General features: G+C 47.2%; 2 protein-coding genes across 2 annotated transcripts; one reads left to right on the forward strand and one right to left on the reverse strand.

Moving 5' to 3' along the window:
* Window positions 1-13811: 13811 nt before the first annotated feature.
* Window positions 13812-15698, reverse strand: LOC125540581 (obtusifoliol 14-alpha demethylase-like). Its single transcript, XM_048704189.1, has 2 exons — window positions 15198-15698; window positions 13812-15058 (listed from the first exon to the last, which is right to left on the reverse strand). The coding sequence occupies exons 1-2, from the start codon at window positions 15672-15674 to the stop codon at window positions 14030-14032; spliced, it is 1506 nt and encodes a 501-aa protein (XP_048560146.1). The 5' UTR covers window positions 15675-15698; the 3' UTR covers window positions 13812-14029.
* Window positions 15699-20241: 4543 nt separating this feature from the next.
* On the forward strand, window positions 20242-21984 carry LOC125540582 (cytochrome P450 76M5-like). The gene has a single exon (XM_048704190.1). It carries the CDS (start codon window positions 20262-20264, stop codon window positions 21804-21806), a length of 1545 nt encoding a protein of 514 aa, XP_048560147.1. The 5' UTR covers window positions 20242-20261; the 3' UTR covers window positions 21807-21984.
* The last annotated feature ends 625 nt before the right edge of the window (window positions 21985-22609 follow it).

Raw genomic sequence — 22609 nt, forward strand, 5'->3', positions numbered from 1 at the left:
ACCGATAAAGATCTTCGTAGAATATGTAGGAACCAATATGATCATCCAGGTTCCGCTATTGGTTATTGACCGGAGACGTGTCTCGGTCATGTCTACATTGTTCTCGAACCATGGGGTCCACACGCTTAACGTTACGATGACAGTTTCATTATGAGTTTATGTATTTTGATGTACCGAAGGTTGTTTCGAGTCCCGGATGCGATCATGGACATGACGAGGAGTCTCGAAATGGTCGAGACATAAAGATCGATATATTGGAAGCCTATATTTGGATATCGGAATCGTTCCGGGTGAAATCGGGATTTTACCGGAGTACCGGGGGGTTACCGGAACCCCCCAGGGGGTTATTGGGCCTACATGGGCCTTAAGGAGAAGAGGAAAGGAGGCAAGAGGTGGCCGCGCGCCCCTCCCCTTCCTAGTCCGAATAGGACAAGGGAAGGGGGGCGGCGCCCCCCCCCCTTTCCTTTCCCTCTTCCTCCTCTTTCCCCTTCTCCTTATCCAACTAGGAAAGAAGGGAGTCCTACTCCCGGTGGGAGTAGGACTCCCCCTTGGCGCGCCCTCCTTGGCCGGCCGCCCCCTCCCCTTGGCTCCTTTATATACGGGGGCAAGGGGGCACCCTAGGACACACAAGTTGATCTTCACGATCGTTCCTTAGCCGTGTGCGGTGCCCCCTTCCACCATATTCCACCTCGGTCATATTGTAGCGGTGCTTAGGCGAAGCCCTGCGACGGTTAAACATCAAGATCGTCACCACGCCGTCGTGCTGACGGAACTCCTCCCCAAAGCTTTGCTGGATCGGAGCCCGGGGTGCGTCATCGAGCTGAACGTGTGCCAAGAACTCGGAGGTGCCGGAGTAACGGTGCTTGGATCGGTTGAACCGGGAAGACGTACGACTACTTCCTCTACGTTGCGTCAACGCTTTCGCTTCGGTCTATGAGGGTACGTAGACAACACTCTCCCCTCTCGTTGCTATGCACCACCATGATCTTGCGTGTGCGTAGGAATTTTTTTGAAATTACTACGTTCCCCAACACTTAAGTAATATGATTAATTGAACTTTAATTTATCATGAACTTAGTCCTGGTAGTATTAGCATATCTATGTTGTAGATCAATAGCTCGCGATGTTGCTCCCAGTTTATTGTGTTCCTAGAGAAAAATTATGTTGAAAAATGTTAGTAGCAATGATGTGGATTGGATCCATGATCTGAGGATTATCCTCATTGCTGCACAGAAGAATTATGTCTTTGATGCACCGCTAGGTGACAGACCTATTGCAGGAGTAGATGCAGACGTTATGAACGTTTGGCTAGATCAATATGATGACTACTTGATAGTTTAGTGCACCATGCTTAACAGCTTAGAATTGGGATTTCAAAGACGTTTTGAACGTCATGGACCATATGAGATGTTCCGGGAGTTGAAGTTAATATTTCAAGTAAATACCCGAGTTGGGAGATATGAAGTCTCCAACAAGTTCTATAGCTAAAAGATGGAGGAGAATAGCTCAAGCAGTGAGCATGTGCTCAGATTGTCTGGGTACTACAATCGCTTGAATCAAGTGGGAGTTAATCTTCCAGATAAAATAGTGATTGACATAATTGTCTAGTCACCATCACCAAGTTAGTAGAACTTCGTGATGAACTATGATATGCAAGGTATAACGGAAACGATTCCCAAGCTCTTCGTAATGCTGAAATCGACGAAGGTAGAAATCAAGAAAAATATCAAGTGTTGATGGTAGACAAGGCCACTAGTTTCAAGAAAAGGGCAAAGGGAAGAAGGGGAACTTCAAGAAGAACGGCAAGCAAGTTGCTGCTCAAGTGAACAAGCCCAAGTCTGATCCTAAGCCTGAGACTAAGTGCTTCTACTGCAAAGGGACTGGTCACTGGAAGCGGAACTGCCCCAACTATTTGGCGGATAAGAAGGATGGAAAAGTGAACAAAGGTATATTTGATATACAGATTATTGATGTGTATTTTACTAGTATTCGTAGCAACCCCTCGGTATTTGATACTATTTCAGTTGCTAAGAGTAATAACTCGAAATGGGAGTTGTAGAATGAACATAGACTAGTTAAGGGTGAAGTGCCGATGTGTGTTGGAAGTGGTTCCAAGATTGATATGATCATCATCGCACACTCCATATACTTTCGGGATTAGTGTTAAACCTAAATAAGTGTTATTTGGTGTTTGCATTGAGCATGAATATGATTTGACATGTTTATTGCAATACGGTTATTCATTTAAGTAAGAGAATAAATTGTTATTCTGTTTACATATATGGTTACACACCCAATGAAAATGGTTCATTGGATCCCGATCGTAGTGATACACATATTCATAATATTGAAACCAAAAGATGCAAAGTTAATAATGATAGTGCAACTTATTTGTGGCACTGCCGTTTAGGTCATATTGGTGTAAAGCGCATGAAGAAACTCCATGCTGATGGATTTTTGGAATCACTTGATTATGAATCAGTTGATGCTTGCGAACCATGCCTCATGGGCAAGATGACTAAGACTCCGTTCTCCGGAACAATGCAGCAAGCAACAGATTTGTTGGAAATCATGCATACTGATGTATGTGGTCCGATGAATATTGAAGCTCGCGGCAGGTATCATTATTTTCTGGTCTTCACAGATGATTTGAGCAGATATGAGTATATCTACTTGATGAAACACAAGTCTGAAACATTTGAAAAGTTCAAAGAATTTCAGAGTGAAGTGGAGAATCATCGTAACAAAAATAAAAGTTTCTACGATATGATCGCAGAAGTAAAATATTTGAGTTACGAGTTTGCCCTTCAGTTAAAAACAATGTGAAATAGTTTCACTACTCACGCCACCTGGAACACCACAGCATAATGGTGTGTCCGAACGTCATAACCGTACTTTATTAGATATGGTGCGATCTATGATGTCTCTTACCGATCTACCACTATCATTTTGGGGTTATGCATTAGAGACAGCTGCATTCACGTTAAATAGGGCACCAGCTAAATCCGTTGAGACGACACCGTATGAACTATGGTTTGGCAAGAAACCTAAGCTATCGTTTCTTAAAGTTTGAGGTTGCAATGCTTATGTGAAAAAGTTTCAACCTGATAAGCTCTAACCCAAATCGGAGAAGTGCGTCTTCATAGGATACCCAAAAGAAAATGTTGGGTACACCTTCTATCACAGATCCGAAGGCAATATATTCATTGCTGAGAATGGATCCTTTCTAGAGAAGGAGTTTCTCTCAAAAGAAGTGAGTGGGAGGAAAGTAGAACTTGATGAGGTAACTGTACCTGCTCCCTTATTGGAAAGTAGTTCATCACAGAAATCTGTTTCTGTGACTACTACACCAATTAGTGAGGAAGCTAATGATGATGATCATGTAACTTCAGATCAAGTTACTACTGAACCTCGTAGGTAAACTAGAGTGAGATCTACACCAGAGTGGTACGGTAATCCTGTTCTGGAAGTCATGTTACTAGACCATGACGAACTTGCGAACTATGAGAAAGCGATGATGAGCCCAGATTCTGCGAAATGGTTTGACGCCATGAAATCTGAGATGAGATCCATGTATGAGAACAAAGTATGGACTTTGATTGACTTGCCCAATGATCGGCGAGTAATTGAGATTAAATGGATCTTCAAGAGGAAGACGGACGCTTATAGTAGTGTTACTATCTACAAAGCTAGAATTGTCGCAAAAAGTTTTCGACAAGTCCAAGGTGTTGACTACGATGAGAGTTTCTCACTCGTATCTATGCTTAAGTCTGTCCGAATCATGTTAGCAATTACCGCATTTTATGAAATCTGGCAAATTGATAAACAAAACTGCATTTCTTAATGGATTTATTAAAGATGAGTTGTATATGATGCAACCAGAAGGTTTTGTCAATCCTAAAGGTACTAACAAAATATGCAAGCTCCAGCGATCCATCTATGGACTGGTGCAAGCATCTCGGAGTTGGAATATACGCTTTGATAAGTTAATCAAAGCATATAGTTTTATACAGACTTGCGGTGAAGCCTGTATTTACAAGAAAGTGAGTGGGAGCACTACATCATTTCAGATAAGTATATGTGAACAACATATTGTTGATCGGAGATAATGTAGAATTATTCTGCAAAGCATAAAGGAGTGTTTGAAAGTAGTTTTTCAAAGAAAGACCTCGGTGAAGCTGCTTACATATTGAGCATCAAGATCTATAGAGATAGAGCAAGACGCTTGATAAGTTTTTCAATGAGTACATACCTTGACAAGATTTTGAAGTAGTTCAAAATAGAACAGTCAAAGAAAGAGTTCTTGCCTGTGTTACAAGGTGTGAAGTTGAGTAAGACTCAAAACCCGACCACGGCAGAAGATAGAGAGAGAATGAAAGTCATTCCCTACGCCTCAGCCATAGGTTCTATAAAGTATGTCATGCTGTGTACCAGACCTATTCTATACCCTGCCCTGTGTTTGGCAAGGGAGTACAATAGTGATCTAGGAGTAGATCACTGGACATTGGTCAAAATTATCCTTAGTGGAATAAGGATATGTTTCTCGATTATGGAGGTGACAAAAGGTTCATCGTAAAGGGTTACGTCGATGCAAGTTTTGACACTGATCCAGATGACTCAAAGTCTCAATCTGGATATATATTGAAAGTGGGAGCAATTAGCTAGAGTAGCTCCGTGCAGAGCATTGTTGACATAGAAGTTTGCAAAATACATACGGATCTGAATGTGGCAGACCCGTTGACTAAACTTTCCTCACAAGCAAAACATGATCACACCTTAGTACTCTTTGGGTATTAATCACATAGCGATGTGAACTAGATTATTGACTCTAGTAAACCCTTCGGGTGTTGGTCACATGACGATGTGAACTATTGATGTTAAATCACATGGCGATGTGAACTAGATTATTGACTCTACTGCAAGTGGGAGACTAAAGGAAATATGCCCTAGAGGCAATAATAAAGTTATTATTTATTTCCTTATATCATGATAAATTTTTATTATTCATGCTAGAATTGTATTAACTGGAAACATAATACATATGTGAATACATAGACAAACAGAGTGTCACTAGTATCACTAGTAGAAAAAGGGTGAAACGTGAAGCACAATAGTGCCGGTTTGAATTTCAGCTGGCACTAATGTGTACAATAGCACCGGTTCGTGGCGAACCTTTAGTACCGGTTCATGCCACGAACCGGTACTAAAGAGGCTGTGTCAGCCTGCGGTCAGGCTATGGCCCCACCATCACCATTTAGTGCCGGTTCGTACCACGAACCGGTACTAATGAGGTTATGGCAAGCTGTTTTTAGTCCCACCTCACCAAGAGAGAGGGACTAGGAGCGGTTTATAAGCCCTGGGTGTAGAGACGATGAAGAAGAGGCTCAATGCTCACGTTGCTTAGCTTCAAGCCTTCAGGAATATGGTAGATTGCACGGAGCTACGCGCAGTGCAGTTTACACTATTCCGAAAGGCTTGAAGCAAATTAACGAGCATTGCACCTCTTTTTTTATTTTTAATAACTTATTACAACTCCGGACTTCTTCTGTTATGGCAAAAACTAATTGCACGTCGGCATTTCTTTTTTTAAAACTTTGGTTATAACTCCAGACTTTGACCATCAAGTTTTGCAGAAAAGAAAAAATAGCAGAAAAGAAAAAAAAACTATAGCTGAAAAGAAAAAAACTATATAAAAAAACTAATCAGAAATAAATAGAAGAAAAAATAAAGCAGAAAAGAAAAAAAAATTATATTTGCTATTTTTCAATCGTTCACAAAATGACCGTGAAATTGAAAATCACTACAAAATGAACTCTGAAAATGTTGAATTTTGGCAACCTAGATGAATAAAACTACTCACAAATAAATAGAAGAAAATAAATATAACAGAAAAGTAAAAACTATACAAAAAACTACGCAGAAATACATAGAAGAAAATAAAGCAGAAAAGAAAAAAAACTATAAAAAAATTGGGGCGCTGGCCTGTGGGCCTGCTAGGCCACAGGCGTGCAATTACAGGCCTTAAAGGCCCAGCAGACTCACAGGGCAGCGCACAGAGTTTAGGCCCACAAGCCTGCTATATAGAGGAGTTCGAAGAGGTAGCCGCGGCTGGGTTTATAAACCAGTGCGGCTGCCCTTCACTCGGCGAGGTGGGACTAAACTTTGGGGTGGCAGCGCGAGGCCTTTAGTACCGGTTGGTGGCTCCAACCGGTACTAAAGACCACCCTTTAGTACCGGTTGGTGGCTCCAACCGGTACTAAAGGCCTCTCCTATATATACAATACTTACGAAAATTCGGTTAGATCTCCCCACTTCTTTCGTCTCCAACCTCTCGCGCACCGCTCGAACCCGTCCTCGTCGCCCATCGCCCGTCGTCCGTCGTCGTCGCCGCTGTCCCCGCCGCCGCCCGTCGTCGTCGCCGTCTCGCGCCGCCACCCTGAACGCCGCGCGCCGCCGCCCGTCGTCATCGCACCCGGCCCGTACGGCGGCGCCCCCGCCCGTACGTACGCCGCCGCCCCCGCCCCGTACGCCGCCGCCCCCGCTCGTACGTACGGGGCGGCGGCATATGGGGCCGCACACATACACACATATATACGTACACACTACACACACATATACACACACACATTCTTTTACTTATTTTCTGTTTTTTAGAAAAGTTAATTAGATGATCGAATGTTTGATTAATGTCGAATGTTAGATAGATAGAAAATTGTCGAACTAGTTTATTTAGGTATATGAGATTTGAACTAGTTCAATAATTAATATAACTAGTTTATTTTTAGTAAGAAAATTTAGGTATCTGAGATTTGATACAGTTTATTCAAAAATAGTTGACAACTAATTTGTAATAGGTGTTTAATGTTTCACCTATATGAACATAGGAAATGTCATCTGACGACGAAAAAGATTTCATTATGTGCGAACACTGTGAAGACCAGCGCGGCCTGTGCGACAGAAATTTCCTTGTTGATGGTAGGCGCTTCAGCATCAAGCTGGATGAGACATTCGAAGTTGACACAGTAAGTCACTTTGTCAATTATTATTTCAATGCAAAACTTATGCTTCATTTGCTTCAACTTATAATTTTAAATTTTCACTATTCTACTAGCGCATCTCCTGCCGTGCAAGATTTTTTGTCTTGGATAAGATAGGTTTTAGTGCTATAGATGATATGGAGGTAAAGAGAGTTTACTTGAAGACGGAGCATGGGTATACTTTCAACGTTAAATTATATAATGGAGACACATACACCCATTTTGAATGCAAAACTTGGCAAGCACTATGCAAGGCTTATGCATTTGAGCCTGGTATGGTTGTCACCTTTGATATTCGTCCGGAAGATGATATTGAAGGTAATATAGACATCTGGGTCGATGTGCAAACGCCTCCAGTTCTACCATTATGTGAGTTTTTCTCAACCATGCATGCATATGTTTATGTCTTTGATACAGTTTATTCAAAAATAGTTGACAACTAATTTGTATTGTCAGCTTATTTCGGTTCAAGCAAACATGTCCGGCGCTTGGTAGACAGGACCTACTACTGCCCCGGGGCTCAACTAAACTGCGAGGAGATAAGTCATTATGTTTCATGGCTTGAGGATCTTAATACTGTCAAGACAAATTTTTTCCTGAACTTAGAAATGTTAGTACTCAAAACGTGCGACCAATGGTGATCGTATTGAACTACGGTCACATCTATAATCGAAAGATGGTAAGATTTTAACTATTTGTCCTTAATTAGTGCATCTTTTGCATACATTATTTTTGAAGCTAAACTTTTATTGCTTAGTATATTAATTACTATACGATGTTCTTCAACAGAGACTTCCGATGACGGTTGTGCCTCAGTGGATCGAGACTAAAGGTGACATGTCAATGGTTAGCTTACGGCCAAGATATCCTACATTGCACATGAGTGCATTCAGGATTTCTGAAAGCGAAGAATGCTTAATAGTGAAAGATTGGAGCAAAATTGTTAACGATCGCAGAGAAGTACTAGGGGCAGCAAGGAGAAGCGCAACCCAAGATTAGGAGACAGATTCATCTGCATGCTCCAGTATGATGAATCAGGAGAGCTATACATGTTCTATGCTATTCTACCTGAGAGGGAGCAGCACTAGTTCATGCTCTTAATTAGTGTCTCATGTCCGTGTCCTGAACTTCGATGTTGGTGATGATTATGTTGAACTCGATGATATCTTTGCTTCTGTTACAAAGTGAATGTTTTCTCTTTAAGCTAGCCAGTGTTGGTGATGATTAGATAGCTAGCGGTAATGACTATGATGATTAAATAGTGGTAATTAGACGACTACGATGATTTTTAGCTAGCTAGAGTTTATTTATTTATTAATATACGATGATGATGATGATGACGACTACAACTCGTTATAACGTAAAACAATCCTAAATTAAATTGATAACACAAATTTAATTGAAAAATATAAAATAAAACAAAAACCCACAAACATTTAGTACCGGTTGGTGTTACCAACCGGTACTAAAGGGCTCCCGGCCCCCGGAGCTGGCTCGTGCCACGTGGTTTCCCTTTAGCACCGGTTCGTGCTGAACCGGTACTAAAGGGGGGGCCTTTAGTGCCCACACTTTAGTGCCGGTTATGGAACCGGCACTAAAGGGCCTAACGAACCGGTGCTATTGCCCGGTTCTGCACTAGTGTATGCCTCTACTTGACTAGCTCGTTGATCAAAGATGCTTATGTTTCCTAACCATAGACATGAGTTGTCATTTGATTAACGGGATCACATCATTAGGAGAATGATGAGATTGACTTAACCCATTCCGTTAGCATAGCACTTGATCGTTTAGTTTGTTCCTATTGCTTTCTTCATGACTTATATATGTTCCTATGACTATGAGATTATGCAACTCTCGTTTATCGGAGGAACACTTTGTGTGCTACCAAACGTCACAACGTAACTGGGTGATTATAAAGGTGCTCTATAGGTGTCTCCGAAGGTACTTGTTGGGTTGGCGTATTTCGAGATTAGGATTTATCACTCCGATTGTCGGAGAGGTATCTCTGGGCCCTCTCGGTAATGCACGTCACTTAAGCCTTGCAAGCATTGCAACTAATGAGTTAGTTACAGGATAATGTATTACGGAACGAGTAAAGAGACTTGCCGGTAACGAGATTGAAGTATGTATTGAGATACCGACGATCGAATCTCGGGCAAGTAACATACCGATGACAAAGGGAACAACGTATATTGTTATGCGGTCTGACCGATAAAGATCTTCATAGAATATGTAGGAGCCAATATGAGCATCCAGGTTCCGCTATTGGTTACTGACCGGAGATGTGTCTCGGTCATGTCTACATTGTTCTCGAACCCGTAGGGTCCGCACGCTTAACGTTACGATGACAGTTTCATTATGAGTTTATATATTTTGATGTACCGAAGGTTGTTCGGAGTCCCGGATATGATCATGGACATGACGAGGAGTCTTGAAATGGTCGAGACATAAAGATCGATATATTGGACGGCTATATTCAGACGCCGGAAGTGTTTCAGATGATTTCGAAGAAAAACCCACTAGTAGAAAATGGGGCTTTGGTCCAGGCAGGGTAAGCCCATTAGTCCCGATTCAGTCCAGAACCGGGACCAATGGGTGCATTTATCCCGGTTCGTGCGGCTAAGGCATTAGTCTCGATTCACCTGGGCCCTTTAGTCCCGGTTCGTGCCACGAACCGAGACTAAAGGGTGCGATGCCCATTGGTCCCGGTTGGTGGCACCAACCGGTACTAAAGGTTAGACCTTTAGTCCCGGTTGGTGCCACCAACCGGGACTAATGGGCTTTGAGGCATTAGTACCGGTTCATGGCACGAACCAGTACTAAAGGTCCCATTTTCAAACTCCCCCCCCTCCCCCCCCTCCCGTGGACCGCCTTTTCAGTTTTAGAAAAAACAAAAGAAAATGATGGAAATGTCAATAAAAATAAAATAAAATAAGTTTCCCATGTGATATGTGGTCTGGTTGTTGGGAAAATTTACAAATATGAATTTCGACTTTATTTACAAAATCTCTTTGGAATTTGTAAAATGGGCATAACTTTTGCATACGAACTCGGATTAAAAAGTTTTTTATATGAAAAATCATCTACTCGAAAAGTTACATCCGATGGAGATGGCCTATGGCCTGTTTGCAAATTTGTAGAATCCTCAAATTCTAAAAGGAAAAAAAGTTATGCTCAAATTTCAGTTTTTTTAAATTTTCAGTAAATCTGGTCAAACTATGGTCAAACTACTTATTCAAGAAGTATTAGTGTTACTAAATAATTATTCAAGAATATTAGTGTCATAAATAATTATTTCAGTTTTTTTGAATTTTGGTCAAATCTGGTCAAACTATGGTCAAACTGTGGTCAAACAATGGTCAAACTACTTATTCAAGAAATATTAGTGTTACTAAAAAATTATTGTTTTTTAGAACAATAGTTTCAAACTCAAACAGTGAAATGTGTGACTTCATGCTCAAGCTAAATTCCTGAGGGTTAATAGGATTGACATCTTACTATTGTCAGGAAAACAACAAGTGCAGACTTGGAAACGAGGGAGAATAGAACCCGAAAGTTAAACGTGCTCAGGCTGGCGTAGTGAGAGGATGGGTGACCGTTTGAGAAGTTAGATGATTTGGAATGATGAGGGGTGATTAGAGATTAAATTGAGCAGTGATGAGGGGTGATTAGAGATTAGAGGTTAAAATAATTCAGAAATTTGAAAATAAAAAAATCAAAAAATAATATTTCAAAAAAATTCAAAAAAATTCAAAAAAAATTCAGAAAATTTCCTTTAGTACCGGTTGGTGTTACCAACCAGGACTAAAGGTGGACCGGCCACGTGGAGGGCCTTTAGTCCCGGTTCTGGATTGAACCGGGATTAAAGGGTCAGGACATTAGTACTGACCCTTTAATCCCGGTTCCAGAACCGAGACTAAAGGCCCTTACGAATCGGGACTAAAGACCCTTTTTCTACCAGTGACCGGAGTGCCGGAAGGGTTACCGGAACCCCCCGGGGAAGTATTGGGCCTTTGTGGGCCTGAGAGGAGAGAGGTGGCGCGCCCCCTCCCATGGGGAGTCCGAATTGAACTAGGGGAGGGGGCGCGGCCCCTCTTTCCCTCTCCCTCTCCCTCTCTTTCCTTCCCCCTTCTCTCTTCCTAGCTGGACTAGGAAAGGGGAGTCCTACTCCTACTAGGAGGAGGACTCCCCCCTCCTTGGCGCGCCCCAAGGGCCGGCCGGCCTCTCCCCCTTGCTCCTTTATATACAGGGGTAGGGGGGCACCTCTAGACACACAAGTTGATCTTCGTGATCGTTCTCTTAGCCGTGTGCGGTGCCCCCCTCCACCATAATCCTCGATAATATTGTAGCGGTGCTTAGGCGAAGCCCTGCGACGGTAGAATATCAAGATCGTCACCACACCGTCGTGCTGACGGAACTCTTCCCCGAAACTTTGCTGAATCGGAGTCTGTGGATCGTCATCGAGTTGAACGTGTGCTAGAACTCGGAGGTGCCGTAGTTTCGGTGCTTGATCGGTCGGGCCGTGAAGACGTACGACTACATCAACCGCGTTGTTATAACGCTTCCGCTTCCGGTCTACGAGGGTACGTAGACAACACTCTTCCCTCTCGTTGTTGTGCATCACCATGATCTTGCGTGTGCGTAGGAATTTTTTTAAAATTACTATGTTCCCCAACACGAATTGCTAAAGTCCAGGTATGCCATTAGTCAAAGCTTTTTTTTTAGCAACCGGCAAACCTCTTATATTCGAACCTGCTGCCTATCATTAAAAAGAAGAAAATTGACCAGTTAGTAAGAAAAACCTACTAAGTGATACTACCGGCACATATTCCAGGACCATCCAATTCAAAATTGGAAACATCCAAGACTGGACCAGGGACCACGATTCTAAAAATTAACTCTCAATTTTAGTAGTCACTCGATAAGTCTTCCGAACATTTTCATGCGATTGACATGTTTAATTTCTTATAGAACAATATATATAGTAAAGCATAACGTAACAAGGAAAACAAAACTTGATATACAATGATAAGGTGCAAAGCGCACGTATGCTTTTATTTTACATCATTGCTCCGGTTTAACCAGAGGCAGCGAACCGGGCAGCAGCCGCTCCGACTTGGTCCGAGTCTTTGAGCATCTAAGGAGTGATTCGCGCCCATGATAAGAAACCTCCCGAGCGCAAGCGTATGACACGTCCGACCCACGCCGATCTTCTTCTTCACGCGTTTGTTGGCGGAGGTGGCCTGGGGCCTGCTCCAGCCGAGATTTCGGTCGCAAACTGTCTCTCCCTTCGGCATTGCTCCAAGAATGGGGAAAGAGGACGGACAAAGGGGGCTCGTACGGCGAGAAGCGCCAGACAATGATGTCAAGAGCACAGGAAGACAAAATGGATCTGCAGCGGAGGTGGGCACGTCGGGAAGATGCCCTCCCCCCTCTATATATATCCCTCGAGGAAACAGAAATGACGGCCTCAATGGACTGAGGCATGTCCCATTTCCTATTCGGTTTCCCATTTCACGAGACGTGGGTGCGGGAATCTAGGCATTATCATCATGATGTGCTTGTTGAGACAAAACTAACAGGTACTCCTTCCGTCCCAAAATAAATGACTCAATTTTGTACTAACTTTAGTACAAAGTTAGTATAAAGTTGAGTCATTTATTTTGAGATGAAGGGAGTAGCTCACAAGTCTTCTAGGCAGTAATGATGGGATGGGATGAGGCGTGGGTTGGTGATGCCTAAGTATCCGTGGCACGAAGTACAGTCCACCGAATTTCAAACCACGAAGCTGTGATGCATGAAGCCGCCTAATCTCAAGTTGGCAAATTCCGGACCACGAAGCCGCAGAGCTTGGAGCCGCCTAATCTCAAGCCGATTTCGGATCGTGAGGCCATAGATCTTGAAGCCGCAGAATCTCGAGCCATGAAGGCGTGAACCCATCGCGACACGTGCCGCAGAGATCGGTGGCGTGACAACATTGAGGTTGTGGAGGCCGGGCGGCTAGCAGCGAGAGCTCGGGCAGGCAACAATGGTGATGCAGAGGCAGGGGAGGCGGAGGAGCGGGAAAGAGAGAGGTGTTCACGCGGTACATAACTGGCTGGACGAGGCGGTGCGGTGCAGTTAATATCCCATTGTACACCGAGTGCCGTTTGGTGGACAGTTAGCTTACAGGAAACAAAACGTTTTCAGCTTTTAGAAAGAAAAAAGGGAATTATGTAAGCAGTGTCTTCCGAGAAAAATGAAATCGAAAATATTCCGAGATGGCAAATATTCGAAGATGACTATGAAAACACAATTACACCAATTGTTGTTTGGTGGACAGTTCGCTTATGGAAAATAAAACATTTTCAGCTTTTAGAAAAGAAAAGAAACTGTATTTTGTAAGCCGTGTGTTCCGTCCGGAGCACGCGGTTTATACTGCTCGCTGCCACAGAGACTTCAGATGCGGAGAGTATGGCAACATGGAAGGAGAGTACACCGAGTGTTTTGATGGGCATTGTGGATGTACAGAGCTATAAGGTGAGAGCCTTTTGCTTGCCATGGGTTTTAAATAGGAGTATTAAACTCGGCGGCACTGCTATACGCCGAGAGACTGATAAATTGCCCTACTAATTGAGGATGCCCTTGTCGAAAGTTGTTTCTTGAACACCAACAATACTATTTACAAACTTTGTTGAAATTAGAAAAGTTTGCGTTACAACCAAATTTATGCCTTATATTTTCCCAAGAGGCGGTACAATTCATTGACAAGGCGTAAAGTATTTAGCTCTAGTCTCACTCAAGAAAAAAACGAGGTGGACACACACACACGTAAAGGATGTCACTCAGGAAAGTGCACTATAGTGTTAGTGTTGGCTTGTCGAAAAACACAGTAGATCAACTGTGCATGGCGCAACGGTTAACTTAGGCGAGATCGGTAATTTATTGGTGCCAGGACAAAGCAAACGGTCAACATGAAGTAGATACACGTAGCGTCTGTGTCGGCTCATGATTTAGGCGGCCGTCGACATCCCTCTTGTGTTTCTGTTGTAGCGGAGCATGAGCTTCCCCTTGGGCCCTGGCATGACCACGTTCCAGTCCGTCTCGGGGAACGGCGACACCATCTCCATCTCAAAGTTCCTCAGGAGGTGGCTCCATATCACCTTGATCTGCATATACGCGAACGCCTCGCCGACGCACGCATGCCGCCCAGCGCCGAACGCCGTGTACGAGAGCGCCCCGCCTGCCCTGTCCTCTCCTCTGCCGGGGCTGAACCGGTCCGGCTCGTACGTCTCCGGATCGCTGTACACTTGCGGGAGACGGTTGTGGATCACCAGCGGGCTCGCGACCGTGCGCCCCTCAGGGACCTCGTACTCGACGCCCTCGCTTGTCCGCACGGTGAAGCTCCGGCGCGCATGGCGCAACAGCATCATCGCCGGCGGGTGGAGCCGCAGAACCTCCTTGACGCAGCGGTGGAGGGTGTCCATCTCCTGCAGGACCTCGTAGTCCACGCGGTCCCCGTGCCGCGCCATGATCCGCTCCTGCTCCTGGACGGCAGCGCGCAGATGCTTGGCGTTGGCGCGCGCGAGGAGGCGCGCTCCGGTCCACGTGCCCGTGCTGGAGCTTGTGTGCTGCCCCGCGAACAGCGCAGAGACCAGCATTCCGACCACTTCCGTCTCGGTCGTGGCGCGGCCGTCTTTGTACCTGGAATCGATCAGGCACTGGAGCATGTCATCGACGACGTTTCGGCTGCCATCGGGGCAGCTTGCTTTGCGGGAGCTGACGATGTCGGAGAATATCTCGCCGAGCCTAGCGCGCGCCTTGTCACGTCTGTGATGCGCCGGGATCGGCAGGTGCGGGAATAGGATGGTGACGAGGCGCATGCCGTCGTTGAGTTCACGGAGGTGCGTTGCGACCTCGACCAGCATCTTCGCCCTCACCTCCTCCCCAAACAAGCATCGGCTGGCGACGAGCGTGACGAGGTGCTCTAGCTCCTGCTTCAAGTCAACCGTGCCGGACTGTCCCCATCTCGCAAAGTACTCCTGCACGCGTAACATACACACGTACACTTATATATGCTGTGTTTTTTTGTAGGGATATATACACTTATATCCGTTAGCAAGAGCTAAGACGAAAAAGTGAGGCAACTGATATTAAAGGTACCATCTTATTATTTCCTACCTCGACTTCGCGCACCATGAGGCGGGCGTAGCTTCTGAGCTTGGCCGGCTTCATTGCGTCCCCAAAGAAGCGGAACTGCTCGCGCCGAGTGGCGAAATCCACGTCGAAGGCGACGCCGGGCCCGAAGGTCGGAGTGGTGAACTGCGAGACCTCATCCTGGCTGATTTCTGACTCCAGTCCTTGGTAGAAATGGCTCGACACGTCTGGCCCAACCAGGAAGGTGACCTTGCGATGCAACAATCTCACCGTGAACACGCTCCCCATCTCCGCGTGGGCATCGCAGAGCACTCGCAGCGGGCCCTTGGCGAGAAGCGCTGGGAGGATGCCAAGAAAGGGAGCCCCTGCGGCCGTGGGCGGCGGAGGAGGTGATCGTTTGCTTGTTGGGAAGGACGTCGCCCGTCGTCGTGCCATCATGATGGACACGACTGCAACGAAAATAGGAACAAATGCTAGCCAAAGGACTCTCGGAAATTCCATATTTGCACTTCAAATGCGATGGGGGTTGTACTGTAAGAACATTGTAAAACGAGTCAGTAACTTTGGTGCGACTTGTGTGTACTCGAGACATGCACCCATCAATAATCAAGTGCGTGTGCTTTTTGGAGCACATGTGATAACACTTTTCTATTTGCTGCCATTCCAAAATGTTCCTATATATTACAGACATGGATGCAAGTTTTTTAGCGTACTTTCATAGAGTTTATAGGGTACCATTCATTTCTTATTAGCACTCATTGCCCACACGGGCGTTCCAGCGATATTAAGGGGAACCTTCTAAGGATACATTGCATTTGATAGGCAAGAAAAGAGAACTTACTGATCTATAGGGAGGCCAGCAACTCGGAGGACCTTCAGCTAGGGTCACCCACGCAATCGATCAGCGCGGCTGAAGCAGGTTGATGGCATGGCTTTATAAAGCCCGCCGCCCAAAGTCAAGTTGTCACTCAAACTTTATTATTACTACATGCTGCACAGGTGCGGCATGTATGAACATGTGGTGCCTTCCAGTTGAAGTTGAGATTTAACGGCTAACCCACGGTCGCGTTTGTTAGATAAATTAGCATCTTGCAACACCGAATAGAATAATTTACCAACCTTGGTCATGCAGGTCTAAAACGTATGAGAGACGGTCAGCCGTGGCCATGGAAGTCTGCCGAACCTGCCGTGCCTGACCAAGAGTATGAGAACTACGGTCAGCTCCAGCTGGTGGTCAAGTCATTTGTGTTGGGGCAATGTGCACTGCATACCGATCTGCGGATGGATGTGTTGCATGTCTCACACGGCAATGTGGTATGTAGATTTACCCGAAAAAAAATGAAAATTGTGGTATGTAGATTCCAAACAACAAATTGAAAAGGAGGAAGTAACCCCGGCCTCTGTATGATGCACAAAATCATATATCATTAATTATCCAAACAATGGCAAGCAAAGTTAGTGATGACAGCGACGCGCCTTTGATTTGTTTCAGTGCTTGTAGTCGTCGCTAGGTGGTCTACGAATCTGGATGTAATTTTTATTTCTGGTATTCGTTATACTGTCATGATTGAAGATCAATAGATTGAAAGTTTTTCGCAAAAAAAAACTCGGCGTTAACAAAAATGGTAAAAAAAACAAGGCTATCGGACAAGCCTTGCGGCAGGATATCCAAATCCTACCACACATTCTAGAAGCTATATAGTTACATACAAAGGGCACATCTCTCCAAGACATCACTTTTAAGAAGAAATTATTGCTCGCACGCCGATGCTGGCTGGTTCAACCAGATGCCAGAACAAAGGCTATCACTTGGAACCAACACCTTCAACAAGGTAGCGAGCCTAGGGGGCAACTAGGGACTATGGGGCTCTCCTACCTACTAAAAAAATGGTTGTTACCAAGTTCATATTTGCCGAGTGTCAAAGCACGGGTTCACGACAAAAGTTGTGTAACCCAAGTACAGCTCTCGGCAATCAGTAGAACACGGCACACATCATACGTCACCGAGCGCCTGGCCAAAAGTACTCGGGAAACAAAGCAAACGCGGTTTATGGGATGCATGCCGAGATCCTCTTCCATGGCACCCAGCAAATAGGTGCCACGTGCCACGGGAAAAGTTGACGGCTCTGTGACGATGGGCAACGTTTGCCGAGAGCCCGTGGTCGAGAACTCAACAAACTTTATACTATTTAAAACGACCCCTATGTGTTTCATCCAACCCTAGCCGCCGGCCGCTGGCACACAAATCCTATGGGCCGCCAACAATATATGAGTGTCAAGAAAAAATACTGCTAACCACGGTAAAAACACAATAGGTTTTGCTATTTTTCAGGTACCTGAATTTTGTTGATGTCTCAGTCACCTTCCTTCCTTCCTTATGGCACGCATGATCCCGCCGGAGAAGAAGAAACCAATGCTCGCGAAGAACCAGACGCACTATGTATCTTAGGGGAAAACCATAGCCTCATTATCTATTTAGTGGGGAGCAATGACCCCATTAAGGGTGGGGTGCAGGCGATCGCCGGAATTTTTCACTGATGCGGCAGGGCATAGAGGGATGGCCGGGCCGGTGCCCAACACGGCGGTGGGGAAGGTCAAGAGAGAAGAACAGTGCACAGCTGACAGCCATTGGATGCTGATTGTATGGCCGAGAATGAAAGTCACTGACGCTCGATCTATTTTCAGATACCTGACGTTTAGTCCCAAACAAAATTGGTATCGACCGATATTTTTGTCATATCTCTCTTCTCAAAGAAACACGAGTGCTTTCTCTCACTGAACGTAGAAAACAAAGCAAAAGCGGTTATTCCTGGAGCCAAAGACCAAAAAGCACTCTTGGCTGCCCTCGCCATTCATTTCTCAGTCTTTTATCAAGGTTCAACCCTCCGGTCAGCAAACGGTAAGGTTTTTCTACTCCGTGTCTCACCAGTAGTTTTTGACTAAACCACCACTCCTCGGAGAACAGTCTGCCCAAACTAAGTCCAGCTTATGTGACACATCAAGGAGAAATTCTACAAGGAAAAGAAATTCTAGAACAAAAAAAGCAGGGTATCAGTTAGCTAGAGTATCTACAGCTGGACGACTCAAACCGACATCAAACGCCCATGCGACAGTACCAATCTTTGACCGGTCAAAAAAAGAACAACCTGGGCACCTCAAACCGGCTTTAATACCCGGGTTGACTGGCACCCCACATACCAAGCCCAAATGTAGGGCGGATATGAGGCGGCCCGGCACGTCTGCCACGTCAGTCTAGCGCACCTCTCGCCCACTATGACCCCACAAAAACCTCATTTGGATCAAACCCTAACCTCACTTCACTCCGCTCCGGTCTCCATCTCTTCTTCCCCCTTCTCTAATCCGTTAACTTCCGATCTCCATCCAACATGTCCAGCACCGACAGCCGTTCCGACGGCTCTGGCGACGACGCCTTAGATGCATTCCTCCATGATGTGTCCGGCAACGACGACGAGCTGGGCCTCTGCATCGCGTTGTAGCGCTCGCGGGTGGACACGGGTGGCAGCTCTGGATCTGGTGCGACGCCGCTTGTCGCTCGCAGCTGCAGCACCGATGTCAGAGTTGGCCCTTCCCACCCTGTGCACAGCTCCGAGAAGGCAACTCAATTCGCGCGGCCCCTCCATCAGCCTCCTCCCCCTCCTCCCGCTGCTCTGAAAGGGCAGTGGTGTGTTTTAGTGCCCACTCTGCCACCATAGTGAACGCACACTCTAGATTCAGAGCCACGCGCCGCCAACCGCGAGAGGTAGAGGGCAAGGGAAAGGGCGGCCGCATAGTCCTCCCGCCACCGTTGCGGTGAAGCTCCGCCGTCTTCATCTGTATTTGAAGAATTTAGTAATCTAGTTTAAACTTGTCCATCATTTTATGTGGATTATATGAAGCGTGGAGATCTTTTGGTGATCAAAATGTGCATTTATATGTCCATGTGATAATCTATATACTTTAATTCACGTTGCATGTTTTAATATGGATATAGGGTACTCTTTCTTAAACTAATATAAGAGTGTTTAGATAACTATTGTAGGGATCCAAACGCATTTATATTAGTTTATGAAGGAAGTATTAGATTTGATACATGGGTGTGAGACGAACAATTTAAGAATTGCATGTGTCCACGCACACGCCCACACGCGTCCACGGACGTATAGTCAGCTGGTTTTGCAATGCTCTTGCTCTTAGAGCATCTCCAACAGGCGCGCTAAATAGGCGCCGTGCTATAAATATACCCATTTTAGCGCGCGCGCAATCCGGCAGATGGCTCCAGCGGGCGCGCAATAACCGCACGCGCGGTATAACCAGTTGGGCGCGCGGCAGAAAGCGGTACCTCGCGCGGTGTATTTGCGGCACCCGCTTTCGCGCGCGGCACACTCGACGCTCGCGATGCGCTCTTCTTCTCCCCCTCCAAAGCCCCACGCGCGCCGGCGCCGGCAACCCGCACCCATGGACGCACGCGCAGGCACCCCGCTCACCGCGTTCTATAGCCGCGACCCCTCCCCCCCCCCCCCCCCCCCCCCCCCCCCCCCCCCCCCCCCCCCCGCCCCCGCCGTCGCCGCCGCCACAAACCCTAACCCGGGTGGCGTTGGCCTCGCCTCCGCCGGAGCTCCTCCGACCAGCGGCCTCTTCATGCCGCCGCGGATGACCTCGGCGGCGGGTGGCATGATTTTGAACTTGGTTGGATGAACTTGTGGGCATGATTTTAAACTTGTGGGCATGAACTTCATCAACTTGTTTATGCGAAATTTTTATTGTGTTGGAAAATGTTTATCATTTTGTGTTGAAAATGTCATATGCAATGCACCGGCGAGTCACGCGTGCTGCTGGAGCGGCACGCGCGCTGCTGGAGCGGCACGCGTGCTGCATTTTAGCGCGGCTGCTGCGCGTCGCGCCAAACCAGGTGATGCGCGCACGGCATATTTGTTTTTTGCGCGCGGCGCACCGGTGCCTGTTGGTGATGCGCGACGTCCACCTCTGTGCATCATCTATCGTGTAGATGCAGATGCCAGGAGGTATATATAAATATACCGCGACAGACTCTCCCCTCAGCAGCCCGCACCACAGGAACCAGCCGATATAATGGAGATCGAGCTCTGGCTGCTATGGCCGACGCTCGCGGTCGTCTCGCTCCTCTATTGTCTGGCCATCACGGCACGCACGGGGCGGATGCCACCGGGTCCCACGCCGCTCCCTCTCGTCGGCAACATGCTCAGCCTCGTCGGCAACCTCCACCACACCCTCGCGCGCCTCGCTCGCGCCTACGGCCCCGTCATGACGCTCAAGCTTGGCCTCACCACCGCCGTGATCGTGTCCTCGCGCGATGCGGCTTGGGAGGCATTCACGAAGCATGACCGGCGGCTGGCTGCGCACGCCATCCCAGACGCCGCACGCGCGCTCGGCCACTCCGACCGGTCCATGATATGGCTGCCCAGCTCCGACCCGCTCTGGAAGAGCTTGCGCGGCATCGTGGCCGCCAACGTCTTCTCCCCGCGCGCCCTCGCCGCGGCGCGCGCCGCCCGCGAGCGTAAGGTGCGCGACATGGTGCATCACTTCCGCGACCGCGCCGACACAGAGGTGGACGTCGGCCAGGCACTGTACGGCGGCGTGCTCAACGTCTTGTCGAACGCGCTCTGCTCTGTCGACGTGGTCGACATGGGCGCCGCCGAGTCAGCGCAGGGCGTGCGGGAGCTCGTCGAGGATCTCATCGCGGTGATTGCCAAGCCCAACATCTCCGACCTCGTCCCTTGCCTTCGGCGGCTCGACCTGCAAGGATGGCGTCGCTGGACAGCGATACGCATCGACAAAATTTTCCGCCTGTTGGATGACATAATCGACGGTCGTATGGCAGCCGCAGCCAACACCTCGACGGAGGAGAAGCATGGCGACTTCCTGGAGCTCTTCTCCACGGGCAAGATCGCCCGCGACACCCTGACAGCCATACTGTTCGACGTCTTCACGGCCGGAAGCGACACGATGTCGCTCACCGTCGAGTGGGCAATGGCGGAGCTGCTCAAGAACCCGGCCATCATGGCAAAGGTCCGCGCGGAGATAGACGATGCTCTCGGCGGCAAGGAGACCATCGGCGAGAACGAAGCGGCGGGCTTGCCGTACCTCCAGGCCGTGGTGAAGGAGGCCATGCGACTGCACCCGGTGGTGCCGATACTGCTGCCCCGCCGGGCCGTGGAGGACGGCGTGGAGATCGGCGGCTACGCCGTGCCCAAGGGCTCGACGGTCATCTTCAACGCGTGGGCGATGATGCGGGACCCGGCGGCGTGGGAGAGGCCCGACGAGTTCGTCCCGGAGAGGTTCCTGGGCAAGGCGGACCAGGTGGTGGACTTCCGGGGTAAGGCCTTCGAGTTCATCCCGTTTGGGTCCGGCCGGCGGCTGTGCCCCGGCGTGCCGATGGCGGAGCGCGTGGTGCCGTTCATCCTGGCCTCGCTGCTGCACGCGTTCGAGTGGCGGCTACCGGACGGCGTTTCCGCGGCGGAGTTGGACGTGAGCGAGAGATTTACCACTGCCAACGTGATGGCTGTCCCACTCAAGGCCGTGCCCGTCGTGGTGCACATCTCTGCACGTAACGGTTTTCTTCAGCAAGATTCGTCACGGGAGGACATGTCAACGTGACAAAGATTTCCATACTATGTTGTCCAATTTCGTCCTCCACAAAAAAAAATAGTCCAACTTCTCCAACTCTCCATGGCATGTTGAGGAGTATATTTGTTAAAATAATCAGAGGCATGCAACCAAGGAACCATAGCACATGACACCAAGATTTGTTAACGAGGTTCATCGAGCTGGGCTACACCCCTGGGCCATGACGACGGACGTTTCTCTTCATTGATATCATTATAATACCGCATACCGGTTACCCGGAGGCCGGCACATGCCGGTGGCTCCTGATGTGCGCCTATGCTATTATGTTTGCGTAGGTGACATCATGTGTCTACACCCGTTATATAGGAGGCTTGGGATGCAAGTGTCCTACTCCAACACTAGTTCGTACCCTGAATATACGTCGTATGACTTCAAGTCCAACTGTAATCTATGTTGTATAAAATATTCGACACAATTTCAACAAACTCCACCTTCAAGAATGTTCTCCATCACCTTCTATTAGTCGATGCATCACACCTCCGTGTACATTGGACTTGAGTTTATACCATGAGTATCTGATACTCTGAGACTCCACCTACAAATGTAGTTTCTTCTTGTTTTCGTCACGGTCAAGGCTTGAATGAATAAAGTTCTTCTTCACTATAGTTTACACGCTTCAAACTTTTGAAGTATCCGTTCAACATCATCACATATTGATCATTGAGTCACCATATTTGACAATACTATTGTATCATCACTCTGATTATCTCTTCCTTGATCTGTGTGAAAATGAATAACTTACATATTAGACACCACATATTAGAGTTACCTGA

The sequence above is a fragment of the Triticum urartu genome, chromosome 2 (assembly GCF_003073215.2).
Source record: "Triticum urartu cultivar G1812 chromosome 2, Tu2.1, whole genome shotgun sequence".
In the NCBI taxonomy this organism is placed as follows: Eukaryota; Viridiplantae; Streptophyta; class Magnoliopsida; order Poales; family Poaceae; genus Triticum; species Triticum urartu.